The sequence below is a fragment of the Mustela erminea genome, chromosome 20 (genome assembly GCF_009829155.1).
Source record: "Mustela erminea isolate mMusErm1 chromosome 20, mMusErm1.Pri, whole genome shotgun sequence".
Lineage (NCBI taxonomy): Eukaryota > Metazoa > Chordata > Mammalia > Carnivora > Mustelidae > Mustela > Mustela erminea.
Genome location: NC_045633.1, coordinates 32212489 through 32236472, shown reverse-complemented (window position 1 = coordinate 32236472; position 23984 = coordinate 32212489). Strand labels below are relative to the sequence as shown.

The 23984-nt window shown below is 51.9% G+C and overlaps 2 protein-coding genes across 2 annotated transcripts; both read right to left on the bottom strand.

The window, feature by feature from the left end:
- Positions 1 to 7657: 7657 nt before the first annotated feature.
- On the bottom strand, positions 7658 to 11986 carry MUC3A (mucin 3A, cell surface associated; the record flags this gene model as incomplete). Its single annotated transcript, XM_032327371.1, is given in 8 exon segments — positions 7658 to 8230; positions 8771 to 9131; positions 9341 to 9497; positions 9863 to 9925; positions 10383 to 10528; positions 11132 to 11193; positions 11307 to 11418; positions 11745 to 11986. Coding segments are annotated over 8 exon segments (1239 nt in total), but the record flags the coding sequence as incomplete, so codon positions are not given.
- A 1453-nt stretch (positions 11987 to 13439) lies between these two features.
- Positions 13440 to 16124, bottom strand: LOC116580728 (mucin-3A-like). Its single transcript, XM_032327370.1, has 3 exons — positions 15158 to 16124; positions 13924 to 14237; positions 13440 to 13654 (listed from the first exon to the last, which is right to left on the bottom strand). Exons 1-3 carry the CDS (start codon positions 15445 to 15447, stop codon positions 13440 to 13442), a joined length of 819 nt encoding a protein of 272 aa, XP_032183261.1. The 5' UTR covers positions 15448 to 16124.
- Between the last annotated feature and the right edge of the window lie 7860 nt (positions 16125 to 23984).

Sequence of the window (23984 nt, the reverse complement as noted above, 5' to 3'; positions counted from 1 at the left end):
ATGAGTAGTGAAAAGTCCCCCAGACTCTTTCCTAATGTTTCAATGTTACCCTGCAAGGCAGGCGTTACTGTTTCTGTCTCACACACACCCTGGAGTTCCCAGGGTAAACTCTCTCCAAGTTCAACCAGCTGGTAGGCTAGAATCCAAGAGGGTAGAGAGACAAGTGTTCTGTTTTAAACAGAACAAAAGAAGAGGCAGAAAATATTTGCATGTAACAAATCCTAGCTTATAAATGTAGTTTTTTGTGATGATGTCTCTAATCAGTCTTCAGGGATTTTTTTTTTTTAATTTGCTTCACTGTGTCTTGAGAAGCTGAGCTTTTAAAAGAAAAGCACAGCCATTCTCCAAGGAAAGAAACCCAAACGGTCAACAAGCCTGTAAGAGAAGTAAATAACCTTCACCAGTAAGCAAAGAAATTCAAAACAAAGCAAGATGCTACTGATCTTTACCTACCAAACTGCACCCCCCCAAAAGTAAATGACAATGATAGCAGGGGCTGGCTGGGGGCATTCGCACAGGATGCCCACGGACTGCACCCGGTATCAGATTTCCAAAGGAGAATTTGAAAACACGCGCCAGGGACCACGGGCAGACGCGTACCATTCTCAATGATCTCATTTCTAGACACTGATTCTAAAATAAAGCAACCTGCGGCAGACTTTTTTTTTTTAAGCTTTTATACAAGAATGTTTATTATGTCATTATTTATTATAACGAAAAATAGGCTAAAGGTGGCCAAGAATAGAAGAATAAGAAACTGATTAAAAGACTTAGGACTATGATCCTCCATAGAACGGAATACTGAACATAAACTAACCAGGGGCACGTGGGTGGCTCAGTCCGTTAGGCATCTGACTTTGGCTCAGATCATGACCTCAGGGGCCCAAGACCTGAGTCAGGCTCTATGCTCAGTGAGGAGTCAGCTTGAGATTCTCTCCCTCTGCCCTGACCACCACCACCCCTCCCCAGCTCAAGCATTCTCTTTCTCTCTCTAAAATAAATAAATAAATCTTCCTTAAAAAATACATTGCCCACTATGAAGCCATTAAAAAAAAACCCAAATCTTGCCATGTGCAACGACATGGACGGAACTAGAGGATATTATGCTAAGCGAAGTAAGTCAATCAGAGGAAGACAACTATCATACGCTCTCTCTGATATAAGGAATTTGAGAGTCAGGGCGGGGGGGGGGGCGGGAGTGTCCCTTAGGGGAAGGGAGGGGAAAAAAATGAAATAAGATGGGACCAGGGAGGGAAACAAACCATAAGAAACTCTTAATCTCAGGAAACAAACTGAGGGTTGCCAGGGAGTGGCAGGGTAGGGTTAGGGTGGCTGGGTGATGGACACTGGGGAGGGTATGTGCTCTGGTGAGTGCGGTGGAATGCGGTGGACTGATGATTCACAGACCTGCACCCCTGGGGCAAAGAATACACTATATGTTAATAAAAAAAAATACATTGCCCACAGAAAAAATCTAAATACGTATTCAGAAATAGAGAAAAATTTTCAGTGTTTCTCTGACCAGTAAGATTAAGTGAAATTTTCTTCCTTTTGTTTGCCTATACTTTCTCAATGTTTCTCAACAAAAATGTATCCGTGTTCTAATGTGTAAAACATACAAGCCACAAAAGCCAAAGGTTAGATGTAGCCCAAGCCTTAGAAAATGCAGGGAAAATCACTCACGGTAAATGATTCCCAAGCTAGGATTCCCCAAACCCTCGCCGTCAAAATGCTCAAGAAAAATGATATAGGGGAGCCTGGGTGGCTCAGTGGGTTGAGCCGCTGCCTTCGGCTCAGGTCATGATCTCAGGGTCCTGGTATCGAGCCCCACATCGGGCTCTCTGCTCAGCAGGGAGCCTGCTTCCTCCTCTCTCTCTCTCTCTCTGCCTGCCTCTCTGCCTGCTTGTGATCTCTGTCAAATAAATAAATAAAATCTTTAAAAAAAATGATCTAAAGGTGACTCTTGAATAACATAGGTTTGAATTGTGCGGGTCCGCTTGCATGCATATTTTTTTTCAGGACAGCACTGTAAATGTATCTTCTCTTATGATTTTTCTTAACCACACTGTGCTTTCTCTGGCTTACTTTTTTGTATAATACAGATGACAGCCAAAATATGTGTCAATTGACTGTTTATGTTCTTGGTAAGACTTCCTTCCGGTCAACAGTAAGGCTACGGGTAGATATGTTTTGGGGAAATCAAGAGTTATATGCAGATTTTCGACAGCACGGAGGTCAGCGCCCCTAACCCCTCTGCTGTTCAAGGGTCAACTGTATTTGCCTGTGTTATAGCCATGTACTCATCATCAAAGACAGAGGCTCTCTTGCCTAACAAGCCAAATTCCCTACTTTCCTGCCCTGATGATGGTTTTTACTGCTTCTTCACAAAACGTGTATTTAGAGTTTTTCTAAAATCTAAATTGGAGTGAGGCAGCCAGTTTGCTGGACAAGGCTTTCACTTGGTGGCATCCTTGGGGAAAAGCTCTAGAAAGCAAGTCTGAAGACGACCACTGCGAGATGAGGCTCTTTCCTCCTGCCACCTCCAAAACACATTTGTGCTTGTGGTGAACTCAGTCAGTGGGGTCCCCAGGAAAGGCCCAGAATGCTGGGGTGTCAGTGGGGCCCAAGAGCGCCTCCAAGTCATCGCACAACTGAAGGATCTAGTGTGTTCCATTTCTCCCTGGAAAATGGGGACCAATGATGCCTGCCATGACCACACTGTTCACTCTAGAATATTCTGTAAGAGAAGCAGTGTGGGGGCCACTGGGATGTGCTTCGGCCCCCCAGGCCCCCAGTGCACTTTCAGCCCTGCCACACAAGAGCTCAGTGGTGTGGGCCTGTCTCCTTTTCTGTAAGGCCATTTCCACCCGGGGGAGTGGCCACAGAGCTGACACCAGGCCAGGCCACCCTGGCTCTCTCCCTTTCCCCGCTGCACAGACCTATCAATATTCCAATTCTTTCCATAGTTATATACGACTTTTTCGGTTCAGAATTGATCTAAGGCCATTGAGTATCTATTAATACTTCCTTCTAGGGTGTCTGGGTGGCTCAGTCGGTTAGGCATCTGCCTCCAGCTCGGGTCATGATCCCAGGATCCTGGGCTCGAGCCCCATACTGGGGCTCCCTGTTGTTCCCCTTGCTTATGCTCTCTCTCTGTCAAATATATACATGAAATCTTTTTTAAAAAGAAAAGAAAGAATGAAAGAAGGAAAAAAGAGAAAAGAAAAGGAAAAGAAAAGAAATGAAATACTTCCTTCTGGCCCAACTCCTCAACAGCCACCAAACTGCAATGCCACCACCTCTCCCTGCGGCCTCCCCAAAAGGCAGGATGGTGGGGCGGGGTGGGGGGGGCCGGCTGAAGCAGACTCTGAGGCCCCGCCTTCTCTCCTCCATCATTGGCCCCTCTCAGAGCTCCAACACCTGCTTGGGTTCTAGTACTTCCTGTGCTGTTCCCATGGTTCCACACAGTAAACTTGACTATCAACTGATTTATTCAGCATTCTTCATCCAGAGTACCAAACACCTGCCCAGGAGGAGTCAGGCCTGCCGTGTTTGCTGAATGAGTAAGTTTATTACTTTCCGTGTAAAACAGCACTTCCTTTTAATTGCTCTAAATTTATACTCTGCAAGTTTCAAAGGTTGTCCCTTTGTCTATTGTGAACAAATCACTCTCGTCTTCACCACACTCTTCTTGATTTTGCGCTGGAGCCTTTTCCACTTCCGCCTCCCCCTTGCTCAGCCCCAAAGCTCTGAACCCTCGGGCCCCTGGACCAGCCCCTCCGGGGAAGACACTGCTACCCTGTCGCCCTGCCATCCTGAGAAGCTCCCCTCCCCCTCCCCACCCATGAACTCTTTAGAACTTAATGCACACGAAACAGGACACAGGCTCCAGTCCTTGTGCTCCAAGCCTGTGCCCTATTCACATCCACCCCCAAGCCCCAGGCCTGCAGGACTGTTGCACCCAGAAACTCCATGGTCCCCTCAAACGCAACAGGTCTCCCAGAAGGCCGCCATCAACCACCAGAAGGAAGTTCCTGCCCTACCACTCGTACATGGTCTAGGATGGTGTATCCTGGTGACCGCACAACCCATCATCAAGGAAAGTGGGGCTCCTGGCTAGAGCCACACACCAGGATGGCTCTCACGGCAACACAAGGGTCTGCCCTGGCAGGTCAATCCACCCCGCTCAGTCCACAGAGGTCCTCTGAGGTCTCCAAGCCTCCACCTGGATCTAATGCCTTGGTCTCCCAGGGGTGCTCCCTTACATGCCCCCTGACCTTTGGGGCATTCCTATAGGTCATCTCCCCAACACAGCCCTGCCCATGATCTCCTACCTCCTCAGGTTGGCATTCTTTCCCCCTACTGTTTGCTTGTCCAAAACCTCATCAGTCCTCACAGAATACCAAGACAAGAGTGTCAATTAGAAAGAAAATCACAGATGTCACCCGGGGTCCCTGAACCTTCATCTGAACCCCTCCCCGAAGACCCAGAATACAAACGGGGTGGGGGGGGCGTTGCAGAGGGCTGAGGTCCTCCAGTGCAGGGATGGGGCAGTTCAAACCTTCTGTCAAAGGGGGACATCATATTAATTATTTGCTGTGTGGCCACAGGTATGTCACTCACCCTCTCTGAACCTCAATCTCCTGTCTGCCTACATCTCCTTACACAGTGTGAGCTACCTGCTGTGAAATGAGTTTGTGAAAAGCACAGCCCTCTGTGGGTAGGAGGCGAGGAGCCCTCTGGGTACCATCAGACCTTCTGGAGTCTTCTAGAATGGCCCTACTTGCCTGATCTCTCCACTCCTGATAGATGCTTTCTGACTCTGGCATGCTAATGGGCTCACAGGTGTCAGTGTTCTTTTTCACAAAAATACCAAGCACCTTAGGAAGAGGGGTGTCTGCTTGTACTGGTGGTTCTGTCTAACTCACAGCGAGGCGCACGGTGCCAACACTCGGCTGTCGGTGGGGCCCTTCATCCCCATCATCACCAACCCCCTTCCCTCTCCCGTGACAGCCTGACCAGAGAGGGGCCCGGAGTCTGCCTGGGGACAGGAACAGGCTGGACCTCCCCAAGGCTGAACCCGGCCACAGCTTCCTAGTCTCTGTATTTGACCTTAAAGCTAAATTATCTAGAATTTCTTTCTTCATGCCCTAAGTCCACAGAGTTCCCCCACAGCCCCTCACCCTTTCCCATCAGCCCCTCCCGGGCTGCGCTGCTGGGCCTTGAACGTGTCTGGGTAGACAAGAAGGCGGTACGTGAGGGCAAGATGGTGGGCTCAGGTGGCACCTAAGGGCTTCATGACTGCAGTCTCAGAACTCCCTGCGTGGGTCATCTCACTGCCGCCCTGCAGGGCACCAAAACTCCCTTCCCCACCCTCCTGCCCCCTCAACCCCCTCCCCCATGACCCTATGGGGCCTTCAATTCAAGGGTCCCCTCTTCTACCGGGGACCTCGGTCTCACTCCCCTAGCACCCCTCACTCCAGCGACTGTCCTGCCCACACCTTCCCTCCGGTTTTTCCTGGTCTCCAGCGCTGGGGATGACAAAGTCAGCTCCGAGTGAGGGAACCCACAGGAAATCAGCTTGTAACTGGTTGCTTCCCAGAGAAATGGCCGTGACAGGTTCAACAAGAGGCTGCGTCTCCCCCTCAGCCTTTCAGCTGTTTCTAACCAGAGGGTTTCCCCAGGCACCCCTGAGCTCTCCCCATGTAAGAACAAAGCTGCTGGATGCCCGGTCCTTTCCTCCCCAGGCCAGGGCTGATAGCCCTTACGGTGCGCCTGTGAGGTGTGGAAAGACGGGCCTTCTGAGCAGATCCAGCCCTCCAGGGGGAAGGCAGGCAGAGGCCACCATCCAGGTGAGGAAAGAGTCCCTGCTCCTCCAAGGAGAAGGCTGGAGAGTGGGAGCTGGGGGACGCCAGCCCCTCTCAGCCCTGGGCCAGGGGCTTCGTGTAGGCCATCAACGGCACAACCACAGGCCATACCCCTTGCCCTGCTCCCACACATCTCCAGGCACCCCCAAAGTCAGAATGAGGTGTCCAGCTCCTTGACAGCCCCCTCCCCTGCAAAGGGAGTGGGGGAATAGAAGAAGGAGCCCTGCCTGAGGCTGGGACACAAGGGACCCCCAGGAGGGTCTGCCCCGGCCCCACTCACCCTGAGTCACTGTAGCAGGTGCCCAGAGCCAGAGACCCAGTGTCAGGAGACCCAGACCACCGGCATCTTCAGATAGGACACTGGCTGTCGGGTCTCCCCTCGTCAGGAGGGACCCAGAAATGAGAGCTCCCGGGAAGGGCTCGGCTATATAAAGGACCCCAGAGACATGTGCCTTGGGTGAGGGGTGCGGTGATGGGGCTGGGTGGATGTGTGTGGTCACCACCGGGAGCTGGCCAAAGGGCAGCCCGTCAACCCTCCCCTCTAACTCCACTAAAGCTGACCGCGCACAGCCAGGGTCCCCCCAACGGAAGCCAGAGCCATGGGTGCAGCGGGACAAGAGGGAGGGGACAGGAGGCTGGAGACGTGAGAGTGGGTGGTGGTTAGCTAGGGGCGGGGGCCCAGAAAATGCCAGGGAGCGGGTAACAACGAAGGGAGGGGGGACAGTCCTGGAGGGAGCAGCCAGCCACAGGCCGGGCTGAGTTAAGGACCCTGCACCCCCACCCCTGAAAGACCCCTCTTTCTCCCAGCCTTCCCTCCGCCTCAGCTACCTCGAGCTGACCCCTCGCAAATTTCCAGTGCCTTCCCCCAGGCTTGCTGCTGACCCAGAGGTTTCCCTGCCACCACTCGCTCCATAACAAAACGGCCCCAGTCTCTAGGAGGACAGTCATGGCCCTGTGGGCTTCCCACAGACCCCTTCCTTCCCTGCTGGGACACAGCGGTGCTCCCAGGCCCTCCCACACACCCTCTGGAAGCCCCTGTTCTCCAGGCAGAGATGCCATGAGATGAAGAGAAGCAACATCTCCTACAATAAATGTAGGGAGAACCGGAGGAGGAAGGCTGGGGACTTCTGGCCTCTGAGGTTACTGCGGGGGTGGGGGTGCGGCCAGAGAGGAAAGGGGCTCAGTAGGGAAGTTTGTAGGGAAGGTGAGGCAGTAGCGGACGGGGGAGAGACAATGAGGACAAAGGGCTGAGGGAGCTTCTCCACCCCACCCTGCTTCTGCTCCTGCTTGGGGCCCCGGAACATTGGAAGGCTGGGCCTTTGGGATGGAGAGGAAGGAATGGAACCCAGCAATGTGGGGACCGGGGCCTAGGAAGCACCAGTTGGGGGATTTGAGAGGCAGAGGACATCAATACCTGGCTGGGAATGGGGTGTGGAGGGAGGAGGGAGGATTTAAGACGGGGGCCCAGGGGTGCCTGGGTGGCTCAGTGGGTTGAGGCCTCTGCCTTCAGCCCAGGTCATGATCTCAGGGTCCTGGGATCGAGCCCCGCGTCGGGCTCTCTGCTCAGCAGGGAGCCTGCTTCCTCCCCTCTCTCTCTCTCTGCCTGCCTCTCTGCCTACTTGTGACCTCTGTCAAATGAATGAATAAAATCTTTAAAAAAAAAAAAAAAGACGGGGGCCCAGGGATGGGGCAGGTGGTAGGGATTTAGGGCTGAGATTATAAGGATGGGGGAGGGGACAAACTGGGGGAGACTTGGGGCTGGGTGCTGGGGTGGGAAGTGATTTAAGAAGCTCCTTATAGGGGGGAGATTTAATAGTGGGAGTGAGGATACAGCAAGGAGTTACATAAGGAGCAGGTAGGAGGATGGTTACAGGGGCAGCTGGGGAATGGGTGTCAGGATGAGCACAGGAGACCAGGGACTGAGGTCCGAGACCCCCCCAAAGGAAGTAGAGACGGGGATCTGCGAGAGACCACATAAGCACAAAGGCTGACACAGGAAGGTGCACGGGGACAGAGGTCTGACAGACAGGGTCTGGGTTTCACAGCAACCACACAAGGTATCGGGACTAGTATGCTCTACTCATCGTACAGGGTTCAGAGAAGTTATTGACTTGGCCAGATTCCCACAGTGCAAGAGCCTGGATTTGAATTGGTTGAAACTGGTGAAGTTTCACCCAGAGGGTCGGGCAGGTGGTCTGAGTTTGCTCCAGGAAACCAGGAGAGAGAGCTGCCCAAGTCCTCGAGCCATTCCCTGAAATGGATGCAGTTCAGAGGGTTTCTTCCCACGGTCTGGGGCAGGCTGGTGGGGGAAGGGCAGGGCTCACAGCAAGGACAAGGCCAACCTCGGGTCTCTGGATATGCACCTGCCACAGAATGTGTGTGTCAAAGAGGGAGTGAGAACCCAGAGCCACCCGGCCCAGGTTGGCTGGAAGGTCCCCGCCTCCTGGTCCTAGCCCAGACCCCTGCCCTAGCGGGTGGAGAGAGGGCATCAGGACCTGGATTCGGGAGAGTTCCTTACCCTCCCCCTTTGCCCCCTCACCCTAACACTGGTATCCACATTCTCCAAGGCCACCTGGACGTGTTCACCCTTGACTAGAGAGAGAGGCGAAAAGAGGAGGGGAGGAGACAACAGGTGGAAAGAGAGATTCCGAAGGGCGGGAAAGGTGGGGAAGGCAAGGCCTGGCATGGGGGCTCTTGTGCCCCAGTGTCTGCCCTACAGGAATGGCCGGCGCAAGACCTTCGCCTTTCTCAGGAGGTGCCCACGGAAGCGGAGACTCAAGCTTCCCCACACGAGGTATGCAAGGTACGTGTCTGCCCTGGGCAAGGGAGGACGCTGGGTCCTTCCCAGGCTCCAGAGGTGCCCAGGAAAGCCCCTGCCCCCTTCCCTAGGAGGCAGGACTCACCTGTCCACGGTCGTCCTCCGAGCCCAAGTTTGAAAAAGTCCCCATAGTGTCCTCATCCCAGATCTCGAACCATTTCTGTCGTCGCAGGACCTGAGTCGGGGCAACGCACCGCACCGTCCGAGCACGGCCGCCCCAGCTGGGACCCCTTTGCCGCGCTTCCCCGCACCTCTACGGTGCCCATCGGCCTCCAGCTTGGCCATCTCTCCGCGAGCGGGAGCGCGCGACGACGAAGAGGCCCAGGGACGCCAGCAGCAGCGGCAGCCGAGCTAAGTCCCCCACCAGGCGCCCGACCAGCGCCCTCCAAGCGACGGCCACCTCGCAGCGCGGGCGCGAGAGCCAGAGCGTGTCCGTGGAGAAGCAGCTGGAGCAGGAGGTCACAAGTCACAGACCCTCACACCTTCCGCCCCGGGTCCGCTCGCATCGACGTACGCCGGCGTGCGCCGACGTGTGCCCACGTGAGCCGACGTGGGCCGACATGGGCCGCGGTGGGCGGGACCACGAGGGACCGCCCAGCGGGAAGGCCTGGCGGGTTGTGGGCGGGGCTTCTCCTGCGCGTGCGCAGAGTCTCACCCGCCGGCAGGACCGCTCTTTTCCACGAGGCACTGGCCGCGCTGACAGTCGACGGCGCCCGAAGTACATTGGGTGACCCTGCCAAGGCGGTTCTCCTCCACCAAGGGGAAGTAGAAATCCCCATAGCCTTTGGCAGTGGCGTGGCGACAGATGGCTGGGTTGGGTAAAGGGTTGCAGAAAAACAGGAACCTCATCCACTCTACTCAGGGGCCTGGTCATAAATGGCTCCGAAAATGGGGGAAACAGCTTTTCCAAGGGCAAGGTGTCGTGGAGTAGATCCTAGGATTAGATGAGGGGAGGGCAGGCCCCCAAGACCCCCCACCCTCTCCCCACCTTCCCTGCTGGTCCTCCAGCAGGGGAAGCTCCTAACAAAGGCCAGGAAGGGCAGCCCTGCCTGGGGCCACATCACTCACCTCCCTGAAAGGTCTCCTCCTCCTTTCGAGGGAATTTCAAGAGGCAGATGTTCCTGGTGGGAGGGTCATGGCCTCCGGGGCCACGCAGCCCTTTGCCCATCCTTATCTTCCACGGTCAGCTCCTTCCTGGTGTTATTGTTCGCCTTGATGGAGTCAGGCTTAAAACACAGGGCTGAGGGGACACAGGCACAGGTGGAACTGTGTGGAACTGTGTTCCACAAGTGGAACACAGAGGGAGGTTAAAGGCTCAGGGACAGGTGATCAGAGCAGGGAAACCCAGGGAGGGGCAGAGAGGGCTCTGTCACTAAGGGGAGATGAGGAGGGGCCACAGGGAAGGCTCTTCTTGCCTCCTTCACCCCCCAACCTCCCCACATCCCCACCTTCCTCCACCCCCTGCCAAATAAGCAAGGGTCCTCAGCCGTCCTGAAAACTTGGAGCAGAACTGTCAAGGGGTCTTCCGCAGCACCCAGCCTCTGGCAGGCCCCTCCCTAGCCCCATTCTTGACCCAGTTGGCTATAAACCTACGCCCCCAATCTGCTGGAAGGACCCCAGGGCTGGCATCTGAGCCCAGAGGCTCCCATCACAGCTAGTAGCTCTGGCCCTGACCCCTCCCTCCAGCTCTGGCTCACTCCGGATATGCTGGCAGCTGTCTCCGTTATGGCTGACATTCTGGAGCTTCTCCTTCAGCACTGTCTTCACCTTCACATGCTCGCTCTCCAGCTGGAGGCTAAAGGGCAACTCCAGCGGGACCAAGTAGCTCACCACAATGCTGCCACTCCTGAGGGGATCAAGACGGTCAGGGGTCTTACAGGGTGCTCAGGCCTGGGGCATGTAAGTCTTTAGGAGGGCACCTCCAGGACCAACCACAAGTGTGCTGGTATTGGGAGGAAGGCAGAAGCCATGACTTGGAAATCCAGGAATATTATTCTCAGGAGCCACCAGCATCCCTGATTTAGTCAGCCCAGAAGGCAGGACAAGGAATGATTGACATGCCCTTGCCTTTCATTAAGCCATTACCAAACCAGGCCCCCCTGTGCTCTCTGCCTCACTCATGCTGACCCACTCAGGAGGCCAGGAGCCACTGTCCAGACACCATGCTTCCCACAGCCTTCATATGCACCTCCCTGTGTGTCCCATGTGATCTTTCCTTCCAATCTTGTTTAAAAAGGAGGGTGGCATCTCTACTACAGAGAAATAACCACAGAAAATGATTGGGGGGAAAAAATCCCCCATGAAGTGATTGGTTCCCCTATCTCCTTCCTCCACCTCTCTCTTTCTAAAATCTGATGATTTCAAAAGGAAAAGATGGCTTCTCCAGCTTTTCTTTGTGCCCCCTGCCCCCACCTAACACTGCCTCCACAGCCCCATAAGGGTCTCCTTCCTCAATGACAGGATCTACACATCCTTGAACCCCTTCCCATTTTGGTAAATCTTCTGCATCTGAAATGCCGAGATCCTTGGGATCTCACCTGAACCTTGTGACCTGTGCATACCCAGGGGCCCAAGCTCAGCTTCAGGGAAGGACTCTTAAGTTCCTTCCCTTTCCCTGTCACCTGATCCCAGAAGGTGTCACTGAAATCCTTATAGGCTGTGGAAGTGTTGTCACTGAGGTCTGGGGAGAACTCCTGGTCAACAGAGACCTCCATGCCCACTTCAGACTCCAGTCTACAGAACTGTAAGGCAATACATTTGCATTATTTCAACTGCTAAGTTTATGGTGATTTGTTACAGCAGCATTTAGAAGCTAATACAGCTTCTAGCAGCCCAGACCGGGAAGGAGACCACAGGAAGGTGTGTGATCCCAACCACCTCCTGGGGGTGATGGTAGAAAGGAGGCATGACATGGGGTAGAGGAAAGCATGGGAGAGAAGGCAGGGATGGAGCAAATAGGCAAAAGGACATGAGTGCTGACAGGCAAACCCTGTGGCTGGACCCAGGGAGAGTCAGTGGCATCTCCCAGGAGAAAGTGCAGAAGGCAGGGTCCTGGCAACTCACCCAGATTCACCTATTCCACCACAAACTCACAACGGGAGCTATAGAAGGTGCTAAGGCAGTGGCACTTGGGGCCATCCCTTTTACCCCCATGCTGGCTCCTGATATCCTGGAGCTCACAGTGGGGCTCAGAGAACCCCAAGGGCAAGTGGCAGAGACCTCGTATCCAGGTGCCACCATTGTCACAGCACAAGAAAAAAAAAAGGAAGTTCAGGATAGGGCTTGCCCTTGGTGACAGAGAAATTTATCAGAGGAGAGAGAAGAGGAAACAGGAAAGCAGGAGGCCCAACCTAGGACAGTGGTCCAAGTGAGTGGTGGTTGAAGTTGTTCTGGATGATGTAAGGATGATAGCACTCTGAGAGGTGACTGCTGGTGTTTCTGGAGTCTTGATCGTGGCTGGGGTGGGACAAGTCAACTTGATTGAAGTCAACATCACAGTTGGAAAGCTGCTGCTTGTTTTTGTGGTCAGTGGGAGGCTAGTGAATCCAGGCGTATGTGGGATGGTTACAGAATTGGTGCCTATCCGGTTTCCACTGGTGGGTCTTCGAGTGCTTGTCAAAACTGTGTGACTGGGGATAGTCCCAGTGCTGACAGAACTAGGAGCATCTGTTATGCTGTTAGTAGGATGAGTTTCCAGAACAGTAGAAGTGTCCATATGCATAGGAAACACAGTTTTCATACTGGTGAAACTAGGAGGTGGCCATCTCAGCAGTGGAAGTAAACACTGACATTGGGATGGTGGGCAGAGAAGAAACTTCACTACTTAGACCCATTCCTGCAAATGAAGTAGTGGGAGAGGCAGGTGCTATGGTAATGGATACAGATTCTGGACATGGGGCAGCAGAAGAAATAAAACAGTTGTTTCAGTAGCAAAGGTCTTCAGAGAAGATGTGGCTGAAGAAGTTCTTACAGTTTCCAATGAAAAAGGAGCATGGAAAGCAGTAGCAAAAGAGCCTATCTTTTCCACACCAGAGAGAAGTGAGGATGTAGAAAGAGAGTTAGGGGTGGTAGTGAGCATTGAATTTGCACTAGTGGAAAATAGAGAAGAGGACATTATTGTTGTGGTTATTGAAGAAGAGATAACAGTACCAAGAGAGTAGTTAGTGCATTTGTAGATGTACTCAGACTAGGGAAAGATGATGGAGAAACACAAGAAGTCCTGGGTGGTATTGTAGGGGTGGGTGTTGTTACCAACATTGTAGTCACAGTCATGGCTCTTTCTGGGGTAGAGGGAGTGGGAAGAGTGGCTGTGATGGAGGTAGACATTGAAGTGTTGGTGGAAGTGGTGATGTCAGTTGTGGCTGTGGTGACCACAGGGGTAGATGCAGCATTGGTACTAAGGATTGTAGTAATCAATGTGGATGAAAAAGGGTTTGCAGTCAAGGCGGAGACTGATTCTGTGGTTGGGGCAGGTGGAGAAGACAGACACATCCTCATGGCTGATGTGAAGGTATTGGTGGGGACTGGAGTAGAGGTGGTCAATGTCAGAGAATCAGCCATATTGGTGGGATGATTGATGATGTGGTTGCAAGAGGAGACGTAATCTCCATGGTGAGAGACAGCGTCCAGACATCCCCAGTATTAGTGTGGTTTTCCAGGGGTATGGGGCATGAGAAGGTGTGTATGCAGCAAGTGTAGTAGAGGTGGTCAGGGGTGTTGTGTGTGTATCAGTGGTAGTGGATGCTGGGGTGGGGTCAGCATTTGTGGGCCGCGTATTTGTGCCTGTTGCATATGAGGTGGTATTGGCTGTCTATGTGGTCCCAGTACTGCTGGAAGACATGGAAGGAGCCTACAGATGTAACTGGAGTGTTGGTGGCAAGGGTAGGATGTGGCGTGATGTGGGTACTTGGGAGCATGGGTGCCACAGCAGGCATTGTGGTCGAGGTTGTAATGACACTGGATGATAAGTCTGTATTTTGGACAGTGTCAGAGGGGGCAATATGATGGAAGCCATGATTGTGGAGGTGAGGTCAATAATGGTAGTCAGCAAACCAGTGGTGCCCCTGGATGTAGGGATGATGGTTGACAGTGTTGAGTTAGTCACACCTGTACTAACAGAGGATGAGTTTATGCTGGTGGTTAACCTCGGGACACCAGCGGTGGAGGGAGTTGGGGCCATTGCTGATGTAGTTGTGCTTCCTTTAGAGTAGATGTTTGAAGAAGTGACACCTGGGGTACTGTGTGGCATTGCGGCCGTGGGTGTTGTTACCACAATCATGGTGGTAGTTTCTGGAGTGGAGAAAGGGGGCAGAGAGGCTGTGTTCAGGGTGACAGTGGTTGAAACATTGGGGGGAGTGGTGATTTCAGTGGTGGCCATGGTGCCAGGACTCGTGGGAGATATAGGGGTGGATGTGTCATGGATTGTAGGGAGTGTAGTAATCAAGGTGGATGTAGGGGTAGTGTTTGTGCTCCAGGTGGAGACTGATTCTGTGTTTGGGGCAGGCAGAGAAGACAGACGCATCCTCATGGCCAATGTCAAGGTATTGTGGTGACTGGAAGAGAAGAGGCTGGTGTTGGAGAATTGACTATATTCCCGGGTGTGGTTAAGGATGTAATTGTGGGAGGAGAAGTCATCTCTGTCATGAGAGACACTGGGGAAATGTCTTTTGTAGGAATAAGTGTAGTTTTCTGGGGGGGTATGGCATGAGAAGGGGCGACGGCCATCTTGCCTGGGCAGGTAGCAGCTGCCGTGGAGGAGTGTGGTTCTGTGGCTGTGAAAGTTGTGTAAATATTGGTGGTGGTGGGTTCCAGAGTGGTTTCGGAGGCAGCAGATGTGGCGGAAACCATTGTGTTTGTTGGAGTGATGGATAATGGAGTTGGAAAAATCGAAGTAATTCCTGCTGTGAGAGTTTCTCTAGGGCTGTTACTCCCCAGAATAAGCTTTGTTTTCATCGAACTCGTTTTCAAAGTAATTGTTGGTGCACTGAGCATGGCCGTGGCTTCAGTAGGAGCAGATGTACTTCGTGTTGTAGGTGTTGTTAACGTATTTGTTGATGTGGGATCGTGAGTGGGGGCGGTTGCTGTTTTGAATGTACTGGTGGTGGGAGGAAACGAAGCTGTGGTTGTGATCGAGAAATTGGTGACGGGCGAAGAGTTGTTATTGGTTACGGTTGCTGAGATGTTCGTGGCAGTTAGAGAAAGGGTAATAGAGGCGGAAGTGATTACTGGGCTAAGAGGCCTGGGTGTGTGGCTGCTTGCTTGGGGTCAGGCGAGGCCTTTCTGTGATACCAGTTGTAGAGGATGGAGGTTGTGTGGGGGGCTGAGACAGAGAAGAGAGGAGGGCCACGGTTGGGTAAGTTTTCCCCCACAGTGCTGGTGGTAGCGGCGGGAGGGGAGGTCATGGCTGAGGTGAGTCTCTCCGTGGTGGTCAGGGTCGTGCAGGGGGTGGGCTAAGTGGTAGTGATGTTAAGGCTGGTGGGGGTGGGGGTTGATGCCCTTTGTGGTGCTCGTGTAGACAATGAGGGTGGGTGGGGTGGTTTTGACCTTGAGGACAAGCTTGGCCATTGGGATCGTTGAGGTGTTGGACTTGACTATAGTTTTGAGCAACGGCTCAGAAATAGGTTTAAAGTGGGGAGAGGTGGGGGGAGTTGGGAGTGGGTGCTCCCTACTGTTGGGAGCTGGAGGGGTCCTGTGGGGGCTGCTCAGTGGCCACCTTGCCTCACCTTTGGAGCGGGATTCATTTGCAGATCGCCTTGACACCATAAACACCACGTGGGTTATCCCCGGCCCCGCTTTCCAGATAGTATCACAGAAGGTAGGAAGTTCCACTGCTTACCCCTCCATCCGAGGCAGTTTGGGGAGAGGGCCTTTCAGGGTCTCAAGGGGACACCGACAGTCCTTGGCGCCCCCTTCTGAGTGGGGGCCTTCCAGCCCTCAGGATGGCTATGCCAAGCCTGCAGGTTCAGCCGAGGACCCTCCCTCCTCACCCCTTTCTCCACACATGCATGTTTCCCTTACCCTGCTCTTCCCTTACCCTTACTCTTCCTCTTCGCCACCTCCTACCCCGGATGCCCACCCTTTGGCTCTCCTCTGCCTTTCTCCCTATGCCACACTGCTGTCTGGGCTGACTCCCCCCTTCTGAAAGAGCCCAGCCAAGCCTGGGCTTGGGGCGCAGGGCAGGGAGCACATCACGGACCCTGGAGCCATTGGATCAGAGGGAGGAAAGCTGCGTAGAGAACAGCAAAGGGAAAACCAGAGACGGAGGCTCAGACTCTGTTGAGACAGGGAGAGAGGCTCATACTGACAGGCTGAGGGACAGGACAGAAAAGGAAACTTCCAGAAGGGGATAACTCAGAAGGTAGGCATGAGGGGTGCCCAGGTAGCTCAGTCAGTTAAGCGTCTGCCTTCAGCTCAGGTCATTCTCCCAGGGTCCTGGGATTGAGCCCCACACCAGGCTCCCTGCTCAACAGAGAGCCTGCTTCTCCCTCTCCCTCTGCTTATGTGCACTCGCTCTAGCTCTCTCTCTCTTTCTATGTCAAATCAATAAATAAAATCTTAAAAAAAAAAAAGTAGGCATGAGTTCCAAAGACCTTAAGGTTTAGCAGTGAGTGTTAACAAAAACAGACATATTTTCTATCCCCCATTCTGTTTTGCCCACTAGGGTAATTAGTTTACAAGCCTGAACCCTAAGAGTTCACTCCCTATGGAGCCCACTCCCTAAAGAGTGAGGGTCAGAGATCTCATCAGGCTGGGGTGAGTGGCAGAGAGACTCCTGCAGCCACGGCCTCCAAAAGCAGAAGTGCCCAGACCCCCTGCGCACTCACCATTGGCCTCCTCCTCACCTTGGACCCAGAACTCTTTGTTCTAGAGAGCTGGGATTTCATTTCCCAGCCTAGCTGGGTGTGTCAGGGAGGTGGGAAGAAGGGATGATGAAGATTCCTGGGTTGGAGCCCTTAGAGCCAGGAGGCGGCCCTGGAGGTAAGTGAGAGGGTGGTCCTCGGGCCTCTAAGTTGGGAAGGTGTAGGATTGGGGGTCAGGAACAGACAGCAGGAGGGAAGGGAAATACAGGGGAATTGTGGGATTCCAAAGGGACACGAGAGAGAAAGCCCTGAATGCATGCCGGGTGGTACACACCCACCCTTTGGGAGCCATCAGGATCTCCCAGGCCGGCCTTGCCAATGACAACTGTGCCCAGAAACATGGGCTGGGTGGGGGCAGGGAGAGGTAGAGGCAGAGCTATAGGAGGGAACTGGGACCAAAGGCAGAGATGCCCCAGAGGGAGGAGAGAACCCCAGGGGTAGAAGTGGAGGTGTCGTGGAGAGAGCGCCCCGGGAAGTAAAGGAAGAGTCCAGAGTGGACCAGAGCACCGGGGCTGATAGGGAGGGACAGAAGAGAAGTGAGGGCTCAGAACACCAAATCAAAGGGAAGAACGCTCCTCTGGAGAGAGGTTATGCCCACCCTCTCAGTGCACGCACCAACCCTTGCAACCTGCTTGGTCCAGCGCTAGATGAATCCAGCTTCCTTTCTCCTTAATGCCTCCCACACCAAAAGCTCTGAGGAATCCCTCCTCTGTCTCCCCGGGGGCCTCAGAGCCACTTCCCTACACACCCCTGCCCTAGAACATCAGGAGAGTCTCTGCAGCCCTTTTCCCACGGGCCCCCTTACCTCCGGCGCCCGTGGAGGCCCCGAGCATCCAGAGGAAGCCGAGGACCCTGGGAAGCCCTCTGCCCCCTTGCTCTTCCCTCCACCCTCCCTTTAGCATGACTGGGGCTGAGACCCCATAATCAAAGCCATGCGAGCAATGCAAAATTCAATCGGAGGTCATTTTCATATCTGTGGGCCACGTCCCAGAAAAGTTAATACAGACGGCCAGTGGAAGTAATCAAACAAAAGGATGTTTTGAGGGGCGCCTGGGTGGCTCAGTGGGTTAAGCCTCTGCCTCCGGCTCAGGTCATGATCTCAGGGTCCTGGAATCGAGCCCCGCATCAGGAATCTCGGCTCAGCGGGGAGTCTGCTTCCTCCTCTCTCTCTGCCTGCCTCTCTGCCTACTTGTGATTTCTCTCTCTGTGTCAAAGTAAGTAAATAAAATCTTAAAAAAAAAAAAAGAGTACCATAAAGGAAAGACTCTCAGAATGGCTTATTCAGTGAAACCAATAGACACAGTTTTGTTAAAATACACACATATGTATTTCCTATGTGTATTCCTATGAATACACACACAGACATAAACACACAGGTAAGTGCATTCAAAATTTGAAGGGGAAAAAAAAAAAAAAACAGCTCACCTACACCAGTAACAAGGGTAAGATTAATTCAGAGAAACAAGAAGGAGCTAGGGTTCAGAATGATAATCAGGGAACGTTAGCTCCATCTGTAGTTTTTACTTTTTACTTTGACAAAGATTCTCTCCTTGACCGAACTCTGACCAGGCTGCCCTGAGCCCTCTTCCCAACTAACCCTCATCTGTGGCCTATAAAGACTTGAACAATCACTAACACAGTTCTCAGAGCTCAAGGCCCCACCCCAGGTTGACCCCAGCCTCCCTTAAAGTGCCTGCCTGAGAGAACTCAAGACCACTGAAAGGATTTACTCTCTGTCCCAGTGAACACCCAAAGATAGGGCTTCTGTCTCCCAACCTTTGGGGAAGGGAAGAAGCCCAACTTTGATAAGCACCAGTTAGCAAACCCAGATGGGTTTCACATGGACCACATCCCCTCGCCTTCCTGTAACTGTTCACTCCCCCAGTCCCTGAGCCCCACTCCCTCGCTCTCCCTTAAATCACCCAGTGACCTCTGTGCAAACCAGAGTTCGGTTCGTGCTGGACTCTTACCTGTTGCAACAGTATGTTACTGATTAAAATATGTCCTTAACACTTTAACTAGGGTATGACTTTATCTTTGACAACTTAAAGATGGTGTTATGCTTTTGAAGCTAATGTAAAAGTAATTGAGAAGAGGCTTCTGGGGGCAGCTGGGTGGCTCATTTGGTTAAGCCTCCAACTTTATTTTTTTTTAAGATTTTTATCTATTTATTTGATAGACAGAGAGAGATCACAAGTAGGCAGAAGGCAGGCAGAGAGAGAGGGGGAAGCAGGCTCCCCGCTGAGAAGAGAGCCTGATGTGGGTCTCGATCCCAGGACCCTGAGATCATGACCTGAGCTGAAGGCAGAGGCTTAAACCACTGAACCACCCAGGCGCCCCTCCAACTTGATTTTGACTCAGGTCGTGATCTTGTGGTCCTAGGATCAAGCCCCGAATCTGGTGCCACTCAGTAGGGAGTCTGCTTAAGATTTTCTCTCTCTCTCTCTCCCTCCCACCCATGCTCTGTCCAGTCTAAAATAAATAAATAAATAAATAAATAGAGAGATAAATAAATAAATAAATCCTTGAGGAGGAGGAGAAGGAAAAGAAGGAGGAGGGAGAGGTGGAGGAGGAGGAGGAGGAGGAAGATTCTGGAGAGATAGTGGAGTAGGAACCAGGAATCCAGCTCCCCACCTAGACTATAACTGCAACTGCTCTAGCAAAATCTATCTGATGTAACATACTTCAATCCCTGATTATAGTTTCTGATCACAAAGGTTCAAACAAAGAGGCAAACAGCTGTTCTTACAAGCCCTTCCCCCTCCATTTGAAATGAATTCCAGGGGATTTAAAAGGTTAAGCTCCTTTTTCCTCCCCTTCAGTGTTTGCTTTTCCCCCTTTGAGAGTTGCATGTTAAAGACCAGGACATTCGAACATGACTGTATATGTGGGAAATTTTGGAAAGTGACTGAGCATGCTCAGGGAAAGGATTAGAACAGACCTAAGAAGACCTTAGTTTACACCTTGTGTCCATATTCAGCCACAGACACTCTACAATAACCAACAAAAACAATAACTGAAAACTGTGGGGAAGGAGGAGAATCTGAGTTCCAGAGTTACCACATTATTAGAGTCAAATGTTCTGTGTCAAAAAAAAAACAGGGGCGCCTGGGTGGCTCAGTGGGTTAAGCCTCTGCCTTCAGCTCAGATCATGGTCTCAGGCTCCTGGGATCGAGCCCCGCATCGGGCTCTCTGCTCAGTGGGGAGCCTGCTTCCCTTTCTCTCTCTCTGCCTGCCTCTCTGCCTACTTGTGATCTCTGTCAAATAAAAATAAAATCTTTTAAAAAACAACAACAACAAATAAAACAACATCAACAAAAAACAAACAAACAAACAACAACCACACAAGGCATACAAAGGAATAGGAAGGTATGGTCCATTCAAAGAAAAAAGAATTAAATAGAAACATCCCTGAAGAAGACCTAATAGAAGATATACTGGACAAAGATTCTAAAACAACTGGTTTAAGGATATTCAAAGAACAAAAGGAAGATATGGAGAGAGTAAAAAAATGATGCATAAGCAAAATGAAAAATATCAATAAAGACATGGAAAAACGAAAAAGAAATTGAAAAGAAAGAGCTGTAAAGCACAACTGAAATGAGAAATCCATTAGAGGGATTCAAAGGCATATCTGAGCAGGCAGAAGAAAGAACCAACAAACTTGAAGACAGGACCATGGATTATTAAATCGGTCAAATGGGAAGAAAGACTGGGAAAAAAAGATTGAAGAAAAGTGGATGGTGAGGCTGGCTGCCCAGGAATGTGAACATACACATGGGGTACTGTGGGCTGCTGCCCCAGAAAGTGGCATCTACCATGGAAGCCCCATTCAGCCAAGAAATGGATTTCATATGTGACTTCAGACCAGAAGGGGACATCAGCTCTAGCCCACGTTGACACAGTTGGGTGGTGCTTCTGTTGCAGGTGAACTGAAGCGTGCACGGGGCCCATAGAGCTTGGAGGCAGAGGTAGGTGTGGGAAGGACTAGAGTCCAGCGGGGAATATTTGAAGGCAGAAGTCAAAGTGCCATTCGCCACAACTGGGGGTTTCTCTTTATAGAAAAGAATACAAAATTATGAATATAAAATTAGATATGATAATCCCTAAGGCCTTAGAGTCTTTGAGAGGGGAACCCCATAAATTATCCTCTTCCTGGGAGGCCCAAGACTCAGGAGGTTTCGGGGGGCTGCTGCAAAGTGGAAAGGCAGTTGGCCAGGCCCTCTGGGAGCTCCCTGAGCCTCTGTGCCTCTCACATCTCGTGGAGGAACACATCTCTGGGATCCTCCACTTTGATCAGTTGCAAAATAGTAAAGAGTTTGTTTTTGGAAAGATCTGTTCTTGTTTTTCAGAAAAGTCTCCTTGGGGCTGGAGCTATGTGGTCAAGCACCAGTGTTGGCCAAGATTCTGGAAATAAAGCATGAAAAGCCAGTTACCATGTCAAGGATACAGACGAGAATGGACCCCTGTTGTAAGGGGTCACCAGGCTCCTGGGGAGATGGATCCCAATCCAACATCAGGTTCCCTGATTCCTCCCCATCCCCCCATTTCAATTTCTTTCCCCTCTCCTGCACAAACTTGTTTCTACTGCACCCAATAGGCTTCTCCTACCTTCTGGTCTTGGTTTGGTATTGGTCTTGGTCTGGTCTTGGTCTTCTGAACTGTTTCCCACACTAGGACAGCCCTGTCTTCCTCCCATTCTCTTTCTCTCAACCTGTAAAAATCCTACCCATTCTTTTTTTTAAGATTTTATTTATTTATTTGACAGAGAGAGAGATCACAAGTAGGAAGAGAGGCAGGCAAGGGGGTGGGGGAAGCAGACTCCCTGCTGAGCAGAGAGCCCTATGCGGGGCTCAATCCCAGGACACTGAGATCATGAGATCGTGACCTGAGCTGAAGGCAGAGGCTTAACCCACTGAGCCACCCAGGCACCCCAATCCTTCCCATTCTTAACGGCTTTGCTTCTTTTCTCCAACAGGAAGCCATGTGTGATCACTAAGCGACCTCTCCCACTCTTGAAATGTCCTGGTATTTACGCTGACATCTCTCCCATGGCACTCAGTTATCATTTGGTAGAAGGTATTAGTCATTTGAATGCCTGCCCAGAAGTGGAGGGGAAGATGACAATGGTGCACCCTGAGCTGGGGCAGTGGCCACTTTCCCCCTGAGCTAGCAGAACCCCACCTAACAGAGGAGATGGTTGATCTAAAACAGCCAGGTCCTCTTGCTGCTTTGGGGGGAAGCCTCATCCCCATGCCAGGCTCCATCCAGCATGAGAAAGCTGGAAAGGAAGGAACACAGCAGCAAGCACCTTAGTCCCCTGTACCACTGTGAGACACTGGAGCTGGGAAACCTACACTCGAGACCCAGAGGTGGTTCCAGAAATGAATATAGCCCCAGCCAGAGTTTGAGATGAACAAGAAGCCTGCTGGGGAGTGGGGAGACTGGGGGCTGAGGATGGTGAGGAGAGGCTCATCATCAGTGACACCCACCATTTGACCCATTCCCACCACCCACACCTCACCCCCCAGGCCAGGTGACATTAAAGTATAGTTCATGGAAGTATAGTTCATGAGGGGTACTGGTCTCTCTCCAAGAGTCCACTATTGTCACAGGTACTCCGGGGGCAACGTCAACTCAGGAAAATACAGGCTGGGACCGTCCTTCAAAAGCCAAGGTTTAAGGACAAAGTGTAAAGATAAGACCAAGTACAGGTCACCCCTTTACTGCTCATGAGTGAGTCAAGTTTTCTGGAAAGGTTAGGACAAGTGCGCTCACCGTCCCCTCCACTGTGTCATAATCTGAATTGTGATAGCAGTTATCATGGATGGTGTCAGGTAGTAGGAGTAAAGGTGCTGACTAGAGTTGTCTCTGAAGTCATGATAAGGTGGCGGGGGGGAGGGGACATCGACTTGCATGATGGCAGATGAAAACCTGATACTTGGTTTTATGACAAGTGGGAGCCAGTAATGGTTGGCCTATTAGTGAGGAGAGATCAGGCAATGCTGAACTACACAATCTTTAAGACACGGTGGCTTGCCACAGCAGACCTTTCTTCCCACCCATCTACCTGCCCATCCCAACATCTGTGCTGTTCATTCAGGGACCCAGGCTGACGGAGCTGCCCCTGTGTGAGACACTGCCAGCCTCACAGTGGTGGGAAAGGACAGATGGCAAAACCATGAGCTGCCTCTTAGAGCTCCTTTCCAGACATGATGTCGCATACCTTCCACCCTCAAGCAAGTCGCTTCGGTGCCCTGAGTTTGAGGGACAAGAATGTAAAATCCTTCATCAGGGAGAGGAACCACACATCTGGCGCCAAGCCTGCTGTCAGTGGCATGGGGAAATATAATCCACCCCAGGGAGGGAAAACAAACATGTTGAACAAAAATACAACCTACCACGGCTAGGATCCTAGCAGTAGCTATGGTTTATGTTAATCAGGAGCCATCAGTGGGGCGCCGGGTGGCTCAGTCAGTTAAGCATCTGACTCTTGATTTTGGCTCAGTTTATGATCTCAGGGTCCTGAGACTGAGCCCTGCTTCAGGCTCCATGCTGGGTGTGGAGCCTGCTCAAGATTCTCTCTCTCTCTCTCTCCCTCTCCCTCTGTCCCTCCCCCAACCTCTGTCCTTCTCTTAAAAAAAATTTTTTTTTAGGGGCTCAGTGGGTTAAAGCCTCTGCCTTCACCTCGGGTCATGATCTCAGGGTCCTGGGATCGAGCCCCACATCGGGCTCTCTGCTCAGCGGGGAGCCTGCTTCCCCCTCTCTCTCTGACTGCCTTCTGCCTCCTTGTGATCTCTGTCTGTCAAATAAATGAATAAAATCTTTAAAAAAAATTTTTTTTTTTAATTTTAAAAAAGAGCCATCAGTGACATTGGTAGACATGATCAAACCCTTGGAGAACTTTTCTTTTTTTTTTTTAAGATTTTATTTATTTGAGAGAGAGAGAACGAGAGCTAGTGAGAGAGAGAGAGAGAACAAGTCGGGGGAGGGTCAGAGGGAGAGCAAGAAGTAGGATCCTGGCTGAGCAGGGAGCCCAACGCGGGGCTCCATCCCAGGACCCCAAGATCATGACCTGAGCCAAAGGCAGATGCTTAACCGAATGAGCCACCCAGGCGTCCCCCTGGCCCCCCATGGGCCTTTGTGGGCTTCTCAGAGCTCTGCTAATGGAGATGATAGAATTACGGGTGTTTGGTGGGCTCAATCCAGTGATTAAGGTTATGGGAGAACCACCCATAGTGAAGGAGAGGGAAGTCCTATAAGGGAGAAACTAAACACCGCAGTTATGTTTGAAACGTGGGGAGAGGGAGGGTCCTCCCAGAACAGAGGAGATCTGACAAAGTGCTCACAGACGCACAGGAAGCGAATACTGTCAATGGGAAGGAGGCACTCTCAACACCGGGTCCTGTGCCAACACAGGAAGTGGTGTGGGAAGCAAAG